At 39.7% G+C, this 13,701-nt stretch overlaps 1 protein-coding gene across 2 annotated transcripts in view; it reads right to left on the reverse strand.

The window, feature by feature from the left end:
* LRRC7 (leucine rich repeat containing 7) overlaps positions 1–13,701 on the reverse strand; it is a 460,161-nt gene that overhangs the window by 111,217 nt on the left and 335,243 nt on the right. For both annotated transcript variants that reach the window (XM_036256050.1, XM_036256051.1), the window contains exons 8-9: positions 7,162–7,236; positions 1,728–1,872 (exon numbers count right to left, since the gene is read on the reverse strand). In XM_036256050.1, the coding sequence (XP_036111943.1) occupies positions 1,728–1,872; positions 7,162–7,236 (220 nt within the window). The remainder of the gene's footprint in view (positions 1–1,727; positions 1,873–7,161; positions 7,237–13,701) is intronic.

Raw genomic sequence — 13,701 nt, forward strand, 5'->3', positions numbered from 1 at the left:
GTGTTCTCATTATCTATGCTCACCCCAGCCTGGCTGGCAGTTTTATGATTACCACCACCTGACCCTCATGTTGCTGGAGCTCAGAACCAGGTCTTGTAGTAGCTACATAGTGTTCTCGTCCCATGAGGATATTCCACAGCAAGTTCAAACCAGCTTTGACTTGCCACAGTTTCCAGCAGTGAATCTGTACATGTTTTTGCCTTCCATCCTACCTCTACATATTAGCTGTAGGTTTTTGAAGTCTCTCTTCACAGAAAAGAGGTCCCTGTAAATTAGAGTTCCCTTGTTATGTTTAGGGTCCCCCCCGCCCCCTGCTGGGATGGAATTTAAGGTTGCCATTGCTCTTTGTGGTGCGGAGTCAATCAGACCTGGGGCCATTGATGTGTTTTTATTCTATCTCAGGTTCAGGTAGATGTTCATTCTTCTTAAATACGGCTAAATGATTTTATTTTGTAAATATTTGAGGAGCACTTACCATGTACCAGGTTTAGTTCTTCTTATCGACAAGGCAGTAATGACCATAAGTTATCTCTCTATTCTCTTTATGTCTTTGCAGAGGTGTGGAGTGGTGTTTGAGCAGGAGTGTGTCTTGACCAGAGGATGTTTCCTTACCTTCTACAGCACAAGAGAGTATTTCCTAAACTTGCTTGATCATAAGTTAGATCTAGGATGTTTAATAAACACATGGATCACAGGGCCTATCACAGACTCACTGACTCAGAATGTTCAGAGCAAGAGCCTGGAGGGTTGAAGTGTTTAATAAAGCTCTCAGGTTAGTCTCATGGCAGAGCCAGCTGGAGAAATACTGTTAGAGAATATGTGAACATATACGTCAAAAAGTTATCAAATTTAGAAAGAAGAGAAAAGCTAGCCTGTTTTGTTAAAATTATGTTCTCTATTGGCCTGAAAATGGAAGCAATAAGATATTGAAGAATAATTTGGGAAACTGCCTTATCTTCCCTTCGATCAGGCCCCCTAGGTTGTGACTTAAATTTCCAAAGTATTAACAAGTTCCGGAACATATGGCATGCTTACTTCTGAGTGTGGAAAAGTATATTCCGAAGTTTTGTAATTTTATGATTACCCTACTTGATCAGTACTCTCATAAATAATAATAGCAAGGTTGATATACAGAAAAATTTACTCATTATTTACATTAGATGCTTTTATTATTTTACTCATATAAAAATTTATAACAAAATGGATTGAGTGCTTGCTTAGTATATACTAATGGACAAATTATCTGTCCTCATGAATCTCAGCATGTAAAAGACAATGTGTCTTTTTAAAATAATAGAACTACAAGATAGTTTATATTTATTATACATCTATATGTTAGATCATAGCAATTTTACAATATTAAAAACATATCAAACTATGTGAATAGAAATTACTGTAACAAAATGGAAAGTATATGATTTTCAAATACCTATAAATCTAAGATATATAATCCTTACTATAACATTTTACAATTTAGGAGATCTGAAAAATTTTAAATATATCAATTTAATAAAATCATTCTAATAAGAGAGCCTTCTTGAATTTATAACTACAGTTACCATTTCATTATAGGATATTGGTAAAATAATATTTTATCATCTAGAATAATGAACTTGCTAATTTATTATATCAAGCTAATAGTATATTCCCCACACTACAGATGAACTATATTGCCAAGAAAGAAAATGGCATATTTGACAAACATTTATGACAAAATATATTCTTACCTATAGAGTCTGGCAACTGTTGCAACATATTGGATGATAGTAAGAGGTCCTCAAGGGCTTCACATCCAGAAATGTCCATGTCGACTGTTTCTATTCTGTTTTTTGACATATCCAGGTATACCAACATCTTTAACTTCCCTATAGACTTGATGACATTGCATAAACTCAGGGTTAGTTGAGAAACTTTCAAAAGACATTTTAAAGCTGTAAAAACCACAGCACTATTAAATGAATTTAAAAGAAACTACAACCATAACAGTGTCAGCAAGAATGTGCAGAAACTGTAACTCTCATACATTGCTAGTAACAATGTAAAATGGTGCAGCCACTTTAGAAACCAGTTTGGCAGTTCCTTGAAATGTTAAATTAGAGTTTGCATATGACCCAGTAATCCCTGGGTATATATTTAAGAAGGAAGCAGATGTCTATGCAAAACCACAAATGTTCGAAGCAATACTGCTCACAGTAGCCAAAAAGTGGATACAACCCAAGTGTTCATTAGTTAACAAGTGTATAAATAAAATGTAGCATGTTGGAATATTATTTAGCAATAAAAAAATAAAGTACTGATAAATGCTACAAAATGTATGAACTTTGGAAACATATGCAGTGAAAGATGCTAGTCACAAAGACTACCCATTGTATGGGTATGACATCGTATTTATATGACATGTCCAGAACAGACAAATCTACAAGAGTAGACTAGGGTTGCTAGAGGCTGGGCAAAGGGGGCATGAGTGTCTGCTAATGGCTTCAGGGTTTCTTTTAGAGGCAATGGGAATGTTCTGAAATTAGATTTTGGTGATGGCTGCACAACTACGTGAGTGCTCTAAAAACCAATGACTTGTACACTGTCAATGGAAAAATTTTATGGTATGTAAATTATATCTCAATACAGCAGTTAAACAAACACACAGCAATAATCTCAAAGTTGCCACTGAATTAAATACAAAGTTGCTACCAAAGCAACATATGTTGACATGTTGGTTCTTAAAATTTCAAACGCATAAGAAAGATTTTAAATTGTGATGTGGACTTTACCCTACGCTCAGCAGATTCAATATTTTGTTCATTCAACAGTCCTTTTGGAGGATCTACTGTGGATCAGGGTGTGTATTATATACTGGAAAACAACCGTGACTAAGTCAGCTAAGTACGGGAAGAAACTTGTCATGATACAATGTCTTTATTGTGAAGGAGCTCAGAGCAGTGAAGGAATCTGTCAAATAAACAAATAACTGTAATCCCCTAGGACATGTACACTAAAAAAAGCATGCAGGGAATGCCAAAGAAGCACAGGGCTGCACATTGCCTGAAGATGCTGCATGTCAAGAAGAGGAAAACCTGTGCCTGGAAGACAGAGCAGCACCTTCATGCCCAGAGAAGTGTGGAAAAGCTGGCACGTGTGACGAAGGATGCTTTGAAACAACTTCAGGGAATTGTACGGAGAAGATTGGTGACTAGAATCAGAAGGACCTATTTGAAAGATCTGGAAGCAGTTTAGCTGAGGAGGCACGAGGGACCTGAATTAATGCAGCAGAAGTGAGGAGGCAGAGGGGATGGGCTCCGTGTAAGTGGAATGACTAAGTTGGTATCTGGTTGCGGAGGACGGGAGGAATCAAGTCAGACCTGGGCAGTAGTGCACAGTAATCGCTTGGTTGAGACAATGGACTGTAGGACTCCAAGCGAGATGAAAGTCTTAATTTTCCTTTTCTTTAAGGGCATGCATGTCTTGCAAATAAATGTCCCATACATACTAGTGTCTAGAAGTTCATCTGTTTGTCTCGTCTCTACCTATGTACACTTCAGTATATTGTCTCCACTTATTTGACAAAGTATAACTAACCAAATCAATAAAATAAATGTATCGCACACACAGGCACATAGCTGGCTCTGTGCTAAGTACTTTATATTCATTATTGGATTTGCTATGTTATAATCTTGCTACTCAGAACGTGTTTTGCAGGCCAGCGGCACTGGCGCCACCTGGAAGCTTGTCAATAATTTGGACTCTTAGATGCACTGCAGACCTACTGAGGCAGAATCTGCCCTGTCACCCACATTAAAGCTTAGACGTTAGGTAATGTCACCTGTTGGATTCCTTGGGCAGCAGAGGCAAAGAGAAGTGTACGAGAGAGCGTTCTTGGGTCCAATACCAGTGAAAAGAAAGAGGTAAGAAAGGAAGAAGGTTGGGCAGAGGAAGAAGTTGGGCTGTGATCAAGTCTTGAGGAAGATGACCCTTTAAGGAGCACTCAAATTGGAATTGCCTTAGAGCTCTCCTGAGTGGGGTGAAGGGGCCAGGCTTTTATACTCCTGCATTGATTGGTCATTGGATGGAGGTCTCCCAGAATAGGGGTGTGGCCCTTGGCAAGGGGGTTCTCTTCAGCTGAGGCAATTCCTGAAGAGGTGGAGAGCTGCAAGGAGCATTCCCAGAAGCCGGGGAAATAGAGCGAGTCCTTCATTCCAGAAGGGTGATGCGTCACAGCATCGACGACAGGTGACCCCGTGAACAACGGGTGGAGCTACAATTTAAACTCACTGTTATTGGATTACACACTACAAAGCCTATTGATTATATTGGCACTTCTGCCCTAAAACTCCCTAATTAACGCAGCACATAGCGCGAGCCCTGCTCCCTCAGCTCATAGGGGCAGACAGTGGGCACAAAGTCTTGCAGCAGGTTAACAGCTACCAGGCTAGGAGCTGAGTACTTTGGGTGAGTTAGGCCAGAGAGCCAAGCAGTATGCCACTTGGAAAAGTACTGTCACTTTATTTATAGCTTTCTACCCCAAGGAACTATTATGTTGCCTTATCTCATTTTTCTCTTGTGGTGAGCAAGAAGAAAATGATGTATGTGTTTACGTGCATGTGTGTATTTCTTTTCCTGTTCCTTTATCATGAGGAGACTTCTTCTTTGAAGCTTCCTTCGTTGCTATCTCCAGCACAACTCAGTATTTTGAAGTCTCTAAACATCTATTTTTGGGATACAAAATAACTCTTTGGTGTTTGTTCTTAGTTTTTTTAAACCCTCACTCTCAAACACCGTATAAAAGCAGCAGTATCCTAGAGTGATAAAGGTCTTTGAGTCCCAGAATCTCCAAGTCCTTGAGAATACTGAATGTCCCTCCAATGTCCCTCTGGACATAGAGCCTATATCAGTGAACAGTGGACAGGAGCCATCACAAGCAAAAGAAGATATTGAAGTTTGTTTAAAAATAAATGTAGATTCAATACATTGTTTAGTGATACTTTGGTTGATTGATCTCAGAGGGATGGTCACAAGACAGAGTTATGTAGAAGACTCATTTTCAATTTGCTTCTTTGACTTATGAAAAATACTTTGACTTTTAAAAGTATTTTAACTTAATGTATTATGATACATGAACTAATAAAATCAATTGCTTTAATTCCTGTGTTTTATGACACGAAGTATGTGGGATTATTCATTCTGTGAAACTGATGCACACAGGCTAAAGCCACATTTAAGATGAACTTCTCAAAATTACATGTTTCCAGGTAATTGTATAACAACTATTTGCCAGCACTGATGTTCAGAAAGCCATGCCTGAGAATGACAGGAAGTTGTGGGGTATTGCCAACAATGGGTACAGCATACTGAAATTCAAGTGTACTCACTAAAGTAAGAAATATGCTTAAAATTGTCAGTATACAAGAAAAATCTACTATTGGAACAGATGAATTAGGCAGCATTGTGTTTTACAGATTTCATACTACTTTGCCATTTAAATAATATGCTTACTAAGGAATTTGAGGTCTGAACTGATTTGCTAGATTGGATTTTGGGAATGTAAAGATTGTGATAAGATAACCTAATTCTCATGTGTACCTTCTACTGATTCTCTAGCGACAAAATTTTGGAACATCACAGAGAACAACAGCTTCAGGAGGTGGTATGAGTTACAGTTCAACCATTTCACTGGCTGTGTGACCTTGGGCCAGTTACTTAGTTACTCTTTCTGTTTCAGTTTCCTCATCTATAACACAGGGATGGTAAAAACCCAATGTCATAGTTATTAAAAGGATTCAATGAGTCAATATTTGTAAAACACCTAGACAAATGCCTAGCCCGTGATAAATGCTGTGTGTTTTTGAATAAATAAATACGTTGAGGAAGCAGGTAGAAACTTTTTTGACTAGACATACATTTGATTCCTCAATCCTGCACAGGAAATTGATGAGGGTCTTACTTGTGTTGCCCCGGGATTTGTACATACCTTCAACATGGTACAAATCAGGCTCTACTATGTGTAGTGGAATCCAGATCTTTCTCTCCTGTTATGTGTGAGCTCCTCAAACAAATATATTCAAGATCACTGAATATGTTATCTGTGTAACCCTGACACTAGTGTAGTTGCTGGTTCAGACGGGTGTATTTGTAAATGGCTTTGGAATTAATTAGTAAATAGAAGATATGCATGCTTTTCTGGTTTGTGTCTGTGATGATAATAGAAATACATTTTTTGATAAGAGAGTAACTTTTCCCTAATCTTTTTTTCAGATTTTCTCCTTTGTGTGGACTCACGCTTGTTCAAAAGAGAATACACATCTTGTTCCTGTTGCTTTTGTAATCATATAAAGAACATTTTAATGTCAATTCAAAAGAGGAATAAAATTGGCTTCCGGAACACACACCTAAACCTCAGTGACAGAAGAAGTATTACAAATTCAGCTACTCTGGCTACTTAGCTTAATGGAAGACATTTGGAATCAGTATCACCACTGGGCGCCGTGCGGTTGCTGTGTGTGTGTGTGTGTGTGTGTGTGTGTGTACACAGCTTATTTGAATGCATGCATTGTGGGAGGCAAGAAGCACTGTTTTACTGAAAGGCATTCTTTCACTGGATGGAAAAAGAAAGAACAGCTGCACTGAATGAGTTGATTGGCAAACCTACTGTTCAGGAGACATCGGACAGCCCATTAGTTAAAGGGAAAACGATGACTCTAATTTTATTTTCTGTTTTTAACACCTTTGATCCTTGCCATTTTAAAAAATTCAAATGGGTTTTTACTAAATATCACCTGAACTAAGAGAGAGATTTTTATTTTGTAGAAGAGATCTAACAATATGACCAGAAACCATTATCTAGACTTGGTATTATATATAAGATTTTTTTTTTTAACAGTATAACAATATAACATTTTCAGCTTTAAAAAATAGCAAATGTAGAAAGAGATGACAAATATACTCCTAAGAGAACAAGAAAAGTTTTTCATACATTTACAAACCGGTAATAGCCACAAAGGGTATATGAAATACTCAAAAACAAATTAGTGAAAAACACTTGGTAACTGAACACTCCTAGCAAATGTATTACTACTTTGAATGCAAACATTGAGATTTAAAAGTCTCATCCATTACAATTAAGATATAACACAGATGCTGGACAACATGGTATACTAAAAACTTACATACCCCAGGTAGCACTTGCAATGCATTATTATCCATCCACAACTCCCTTAAATTCTGTATTTGATCCACAACTTCAGGCTGGGACAGAGGTGAAGGGAAAGGAGAGAGAAGAGAAAACAAAATTAGTATTTTCTTATTACAATATAAGATGTAATTTCTTGGTCTGGAGCTTATCTTTGGGAATCTAATGTTAATCCTGTAAGAAATTCCAAATTTAACAAACCTCCAGCAAAACAGGTGGTCCCTGAGGTAGCCAACCTAGAATTGATCTGGAAACACTCAGAACTGCATTTAAAAATTAAAATGTACTCTTCTTTAGCACCTGCAGTTATCGTTTGAAACATTTATCACACTCAATTCAGTAAGTGTCAGATGTTTTTATTGAAGTGTAGACTTTTATTTTTTAAAATTATTTTTGTTGCAGATATTTCTCCTTTTTCTCCCATTGACACCTTGCTCCCATTCCTGCCCCCGCCCCCCAGCATTTCTGTCTATGTCCATTGGTTATGCTTATATGCATAAGTTCTTTGGTTTATCTTTTCCTTCCCCTCCGCCCCCCTCCTCCGAGATTTGTCAGTCTGAACCCTACTTCTATGTCTCTGGGTCTATTTTGTTCATCAACTTATTTTGTTCATTATATTCCACAAATGAGTGAGATCATGTGATACTTGTCTTTCTCGGACTGGTTTATTTCACTTAGCATAATACTCTCCAGGTCCCTCCATGTCATCTCAAAGGATAAGAGATTTCTCTTTCTTATAGCTGCTTAGTATTTCATTGTGTATATGAACCATAGCTTTTTTATCCACTCAGCTATTGATGGACACTTGGGCTGTTTTCAGATCTTAGCAATTGTAAATAGTGGTGCTATGAACACATGGATGCATATATTCTTTCTGATTGGTGTTTCAGGCTTCTTAGGATATATTCCAAGAAATGGGATCACTGGGTCAAATGGCAGTTCACTTTTTAATTTTTATTTATTTATTTATTTTATCCTCACCCGAGGAATTTTTGCATTCATCTTCAGATAGAGCGGGAGGAAGGGAGGTTGGAAGAGAGAGAGAGAAACATCTACGTGAGAAAGACACATCGACTGGCTGCCACACACACGACCCCAACAGGGGCCAGGGATGAACTGCAACTGAGGTACATTCCGTTAGCAAGAACCGAACCCAGGACTCTCTGGTCCACAGGCTGATGCTCTAACCACTGAGTCAAACCAGCCAGGGCTCACTTTTTAATTTTTTGAGGAAACACCATATTGTTTTCCATAGTGGCTGTACCAGTCTGCATTCCCACCAGCAGTGTACTAGAGTCCCCTTTTCTCCACACCCTCACCAGCACTTGTTGTTTGATGATTTGTTGATGGCGGCCATTCTGACAGGTGTGAGGTGATGCTTCATAGTTGTTTTAATTTGCATCTCTCTGATGATTAGTGATGTTGAGCATTTTTTCATGTCTCTTGGCCATTTGTATGTCCTGTTTGGAGAGGTATCTATTTAGGTCCTCTGCCCATTTTTTAACTGGATTCTTTGTCTTCCTTTTGTTGAGTTGTATGAGCACTCTATATATTTTGGAAATTAACCCCTATCTGATGTATTGTTGGCAATTATGCTCTTCCATACAGTGGGTTCTGTTTCCATTTTGATGCTTGATTCTGTTGCTGTGCGGAAGCTTTTAGTTTGATGTAGTCCCATGTGTTCATTTTTTCCTTTGTTTCTCTTGCCTTAGGCATTATATCAGCAAAAATTCTGCTGCATGTGATGTCTGAAATTTTGTTGCCTAGATTTTCTTCTAGGAATTTTATGGATTCACGAATCACATATAAGTCTTTCATTCATTCTGAGTTTATTCTTGTGTATGGTAAAAGTTGGTGGTCTAGTTTTATTTTTTTGCATGTAGCTGTCCAATTTCCCAACACCATTTATTAAAGAGGCTGTCTTTACTCCACTGTATGCTCTTGCCACCTTTGTCAAATATTAATTAAGCATAATGTCTTGGGTCAATTTCTAGGTTCTCTGTTCTGTTCCATCGATTTATATGCTTTTAAAGGGCAGAACAATGTTTGCTTTTTAAACACTGCATCCTCATATCCCATTGCTTACCATAGTACCTGGCTCACAGTATGTTTTTTTTTATCCTCACCCCAAAACTTTTTTGTATTTATCTTCAGATAGAATGGGAGGAAAAGAGAGGGGGAAGAGAGAGAAAGAAACATCAGTGTGAGAGAGACACACCGAGTGGTTGCCACCCACATGACCCCAATTAGGGCCAGAGACAAACTGCAACTGAGGTACATGCCCTTAGCGGGAACCGAACCCAGGACTCTACAGTCTGCAGGCTGATGCTCTAACCGCTGAGCCAAACTGGCCAGGGCCACAGTATGTTTTTATCGTGTGTGTGTTAGTGCCTCACATACCCCTCTCCAGGAATTACATTACCATGATGTGATAACAGTATGAATAAGACCCACTCATTTCTTATCCTTTCATTTACTCAACAAATAATTATTTGTTGAATAGTGGGGATGTCTACTATGTGAAGGGCACAATGCAGGATCCACAGCTATTCAAATTCCGCTCCTGCTTTGAAATAGCTGATGCTCTAACTGGGGAGACAAATGCATATAAATAAGCAAATCACAGGTAGCACGTGGGAGAAAAGAATAGGGTAGAGAAGTTCAGGGAAAGGAGAGAGAGAATATAATCAAGATGTAACACATATCACATAAGGACACACTTTAATTACCTAACAAGAATCTGTCTCTAAATTCTGTCTCCTGGGCAGCAGCCTACATGGAGGATAGAGGCTGCTATTGATGCCGGCATCATTTCCTGATTTGTGATGACATTTTCCTGATTTCTCTTCAGAAATAATTCCCTCCCCCACTCTAAGGCCACCTGCTTCCCTTGAAGTCGATTCCTTTTTACCGCTCCAGGAGGGTGACTAAAGCCTGAGCTAATTAGTGCACTGTATTCACCTGGCAGCAGGGATCGGCTCGAGGATGGGAACATGATCCCCTCAGAGCAGATAGTTCTCTGAATGGGACTTCTGGGAAAAGACACTGGCCTGCCCTGCTGGATTCCAAACTGGAAGTGTACAGCCCTGGAGTTTCCGTCCTGAATTAAGGGGAGAGCCTCTTTGAATCAAAAGATGGATCCTGATGACTTCATGTTACCTTGCAATTAAGCCATATCTGAAGTCAGATTTTTTTTGTCTCTTCCATCTGAAAGAATTATCACTGAAATAAGATACAACTCCAGCTGAATAAAATTTGAGACCTAACTGAGAAAGCCAATGTATTTTATACCACACTAGTGGAAAAGAACGGACTGTACCAATGTCATGATTAGAATATTGGTAATTGTGGGTCAGTAGGAGTTATGTATACACCTATGACACATTAGAAGGGCTTCCGAGACTTCCGAGACAACTATGGAGATATTATTGGATGCCTTAGCTTACAAATGCAATGGAACATGGGATTATTTCCAGGAGAAATTTCCTTTGTAACAAGGATCAAAATCTAAAGTCAGAACATGGCATTCTGCTGTGAAAACGGAGGCAGTAAATGTGGGAGATTTCTGTGTATAGGAATTTATTCCCACTGTCACTTAGATCAGAGGGAGCCGGCAGTGAACCACTCCACCTGCATGTTAAGCTGGGCAAAGACAGAATCCATAAATCAAGTGCAGGAAGCACACTCCGAGGTGCAGAGGCCCCGAGGCAGAGGGCTGGCTAGCAACTGGCAGGCTGGTAGTGCAGTTTTTCCTAAGCTTAGGCATCATGCAGACTTTTGGAGAAGAGACAGAGGTATGTTTAACACAATTTTATATGTATGCAACAAGATGGAGATAATGTAAAAGCTTGGAACAATGAGTATTTTTCAGAATAGACTATATTGTGCTGTTGTAACAAATTAACCCTGAAATCTATTTGGCTTAACACAACGGGCTTACTTCCCACTCCCACTCCATGTCCAGTGTGGCTTGATTTCTGATTCATAATCTTGCATTCCCACCGTCTCAAGACTTCCTGGGGAGCCAAAGCAGAGAAGACACTGTGTGAAAAACTAGGTTCTGCTCTTACAGACCTCCAGCTGAATGTGACATAGATAATTTTTTAAAATTGATTTTTTAGAGAGAGAGAGAGATAAAAACATTGATGTGAGAGAGAATCATTGATCGGATACCTCCTGCACGCCCCCTACTGGGGATGGAGCCTGCAACCCCGGCAGGTGCCCTGACCAGGAATTGAACAAGGACCTCTCAGCCCATGCAACGACAGTCCATCCACTGAGCCACACCAGCTTGGCATATAGATCATTTTTGTGAGTACCCCATTGTTCAGAACTACTGACATAGCCTTGATCTAAGTTCAAGGAAGGCTGGGAAATGTAGGAGGAGTTCATGGAGTATTTGGTAAGCACGACTGCCCCTGTCGCACAGTGCCACTGTATAAAAAAATGAAAGAGGGAATACACAGCACCTTTGTAACTTAGTTGTCCCTTCATGCATTCAGTACTTACGAAATATCTTCTAATTTCCAGGCACTACCCTGGAGTCATAATGCACACTATGGTCTCTGCCCTTAAGAAACTCATGGTTTATTTCTGGAGCAAACATACCAAGAGCACACACATGATATTATGGGAATAGAAAGGAGAGGGACCTATGTGCCCTAGTCATGAGGGAAGCCAGACAAGGACTCATGGAGCTGCAGTGAGAAGGAATGGGTCAGTAGAAAGGAGAGGAGAGGAAGCACGTTTTCGCAAGAAGCAGGGTTGTGAGAAATAACATGATGCATGCATGGGGAAAAGAGGCATTTTGCTTTACTGGAGTGTTAAGTTTACAACAAAGTTAGTAGTAGAAAATGAGGCTAAGGACAGGGGCTATGAAAGCCTCATGTTTTGCTAGGGAAATATAACTGTTGTATGGGTGAAGGAACATCACTAGAAGATTTTTAATAGGAAGTGAGTTTGGCAGATTGGTATTTTATATATATCACCTTATCTTAGTGGAAAAAGGAAAAAGGTAAAGAAAAACTTACTAGTGTTCTTGATGAAAGAGATGATGACCAAAGAGAAGATCTGGATTCGGGGAACATTTAGAAGATAAAACGGTCCGACTTGGTGACTGGGCAGAGTGGGTCACGCCCATTTCCCAGCACACGGCAGTGCCACCAGTGAAGATGCAGAATATTGAGGCAGAAGCAGATATATGGGAGAGACTGAATTCAGTTTAGCTCATGATTAGCTTTAGGTTCCTGCGAGACAGGGGTGGAGATGTGGAGAAATCAGTTGGCTATTAAAATCTGAAGCTTAGAGAATAGGTCTGAGCTAAGGATATGACAGGTATTTTGTGGAAGCAGAAGAAAGCCATGTGCACAAGCTCCCTGTGGGGAACGTGGAGAGAAGCAGAAGTGCAGTGGACTGAGAACGGAACCCTGGGGAGCACTAACACTTGAAAGCTGAAGACAGGAAGAGCAACCTACAGAAAGGGCAAGAAGGTATGGAGCGCAGGAGAGTAAGGGGTCCCTAGAATCCAACAAATAGAGTTGTGTTAAGAATAAGAAAGTGAACAGGAGTGTCAGACCCAGGAGAGGTGTCCAGTGAAATAAAAGACTGAAGATGTTACCTCAGTTTTGGAAATAGTAGGACACTGGTAGCCATAGTGATAGCCGTTTCATGTGAATACTGTATTATGCTGGGTTGAAGATAAACAAGAGAAAAATTCAAGAGAAAGATATAATATTCTTTGTAAAGTCTGGATGACAGGAGAGAAGTTGAGGGGCTAGGAAGAAATTGTGGAAGTCAAGGGCAAAGAAAGTTGATACAAAGACACTAGCAAAGAGGGAAAGATTAAAGACGGATAACATAGTATAAAATTGCCTGGCCGGTGTGGCTCAGTGGTTGAGCATCGGCCCATGCAACAAGAGGTCGCCGGTTCCTGGTCAGGGCACAAGCCCAGGTTGTGGGCCCCCAGTGGGGGGCATGCAGGAGGCCGCCAATCCACGTCCTCTCTCACTGATGTTTCTTTCTCTCTCTCCCTCTCCCTTCTTCTCTCTCTAAAATCAAGGAAGAAAAAATATTTTTAAAAATAGCATAAAATTAATGGAGTAAATTCCAATAAATAATGAAAACGACAGGACTGATAGCACAAGAGAAGGGGCTGGCCTTGAATAGAAGTGGGACACCTCATTGGCCAAAACTCAGGGAGGATGGTAAGGATGGCGTGGATGTAGATGGGCGCTGTGTGGGGGGTGGCTGGAAGTTGAAAAAGCATGTTTGAATACATAGAACACTTGGGGACTATGTTATATACTGAATTGTTTAAGGACAATTAAAGAAGAAGCCAAGGGCAATCAAAAGAGCTCCATCAATGATATTATTGAGGGGCCAGTTGAGGGATTGACAGTCTAGGAAAAAATGGAAGGAATAAGAGAGTTCAAGTTTCTATGCGGTCAGAGGAGACTGTAGTAAAAATGAGGGACTAAAAGAACTAGACAAATTACAAAATTAGAACAAGACAGCAGAAGCTA

The sequence above is a fragment of the Molossus molossus genome, unplaced genomic scaffold, assembly GCF_014108415.1.
Source record: "Molossus molossus isolate mMolMol1 unplaced genomic scaffold, mMolMol1.p scaffold_m16_p_12, whole genome shotgun sequence".
NCBI classification, from domain to species: Eukaryota; Metazoa; Chordata; class Mammalia; order Chiroptera; family Molossidae; genus Molossus; species Molossus molossus.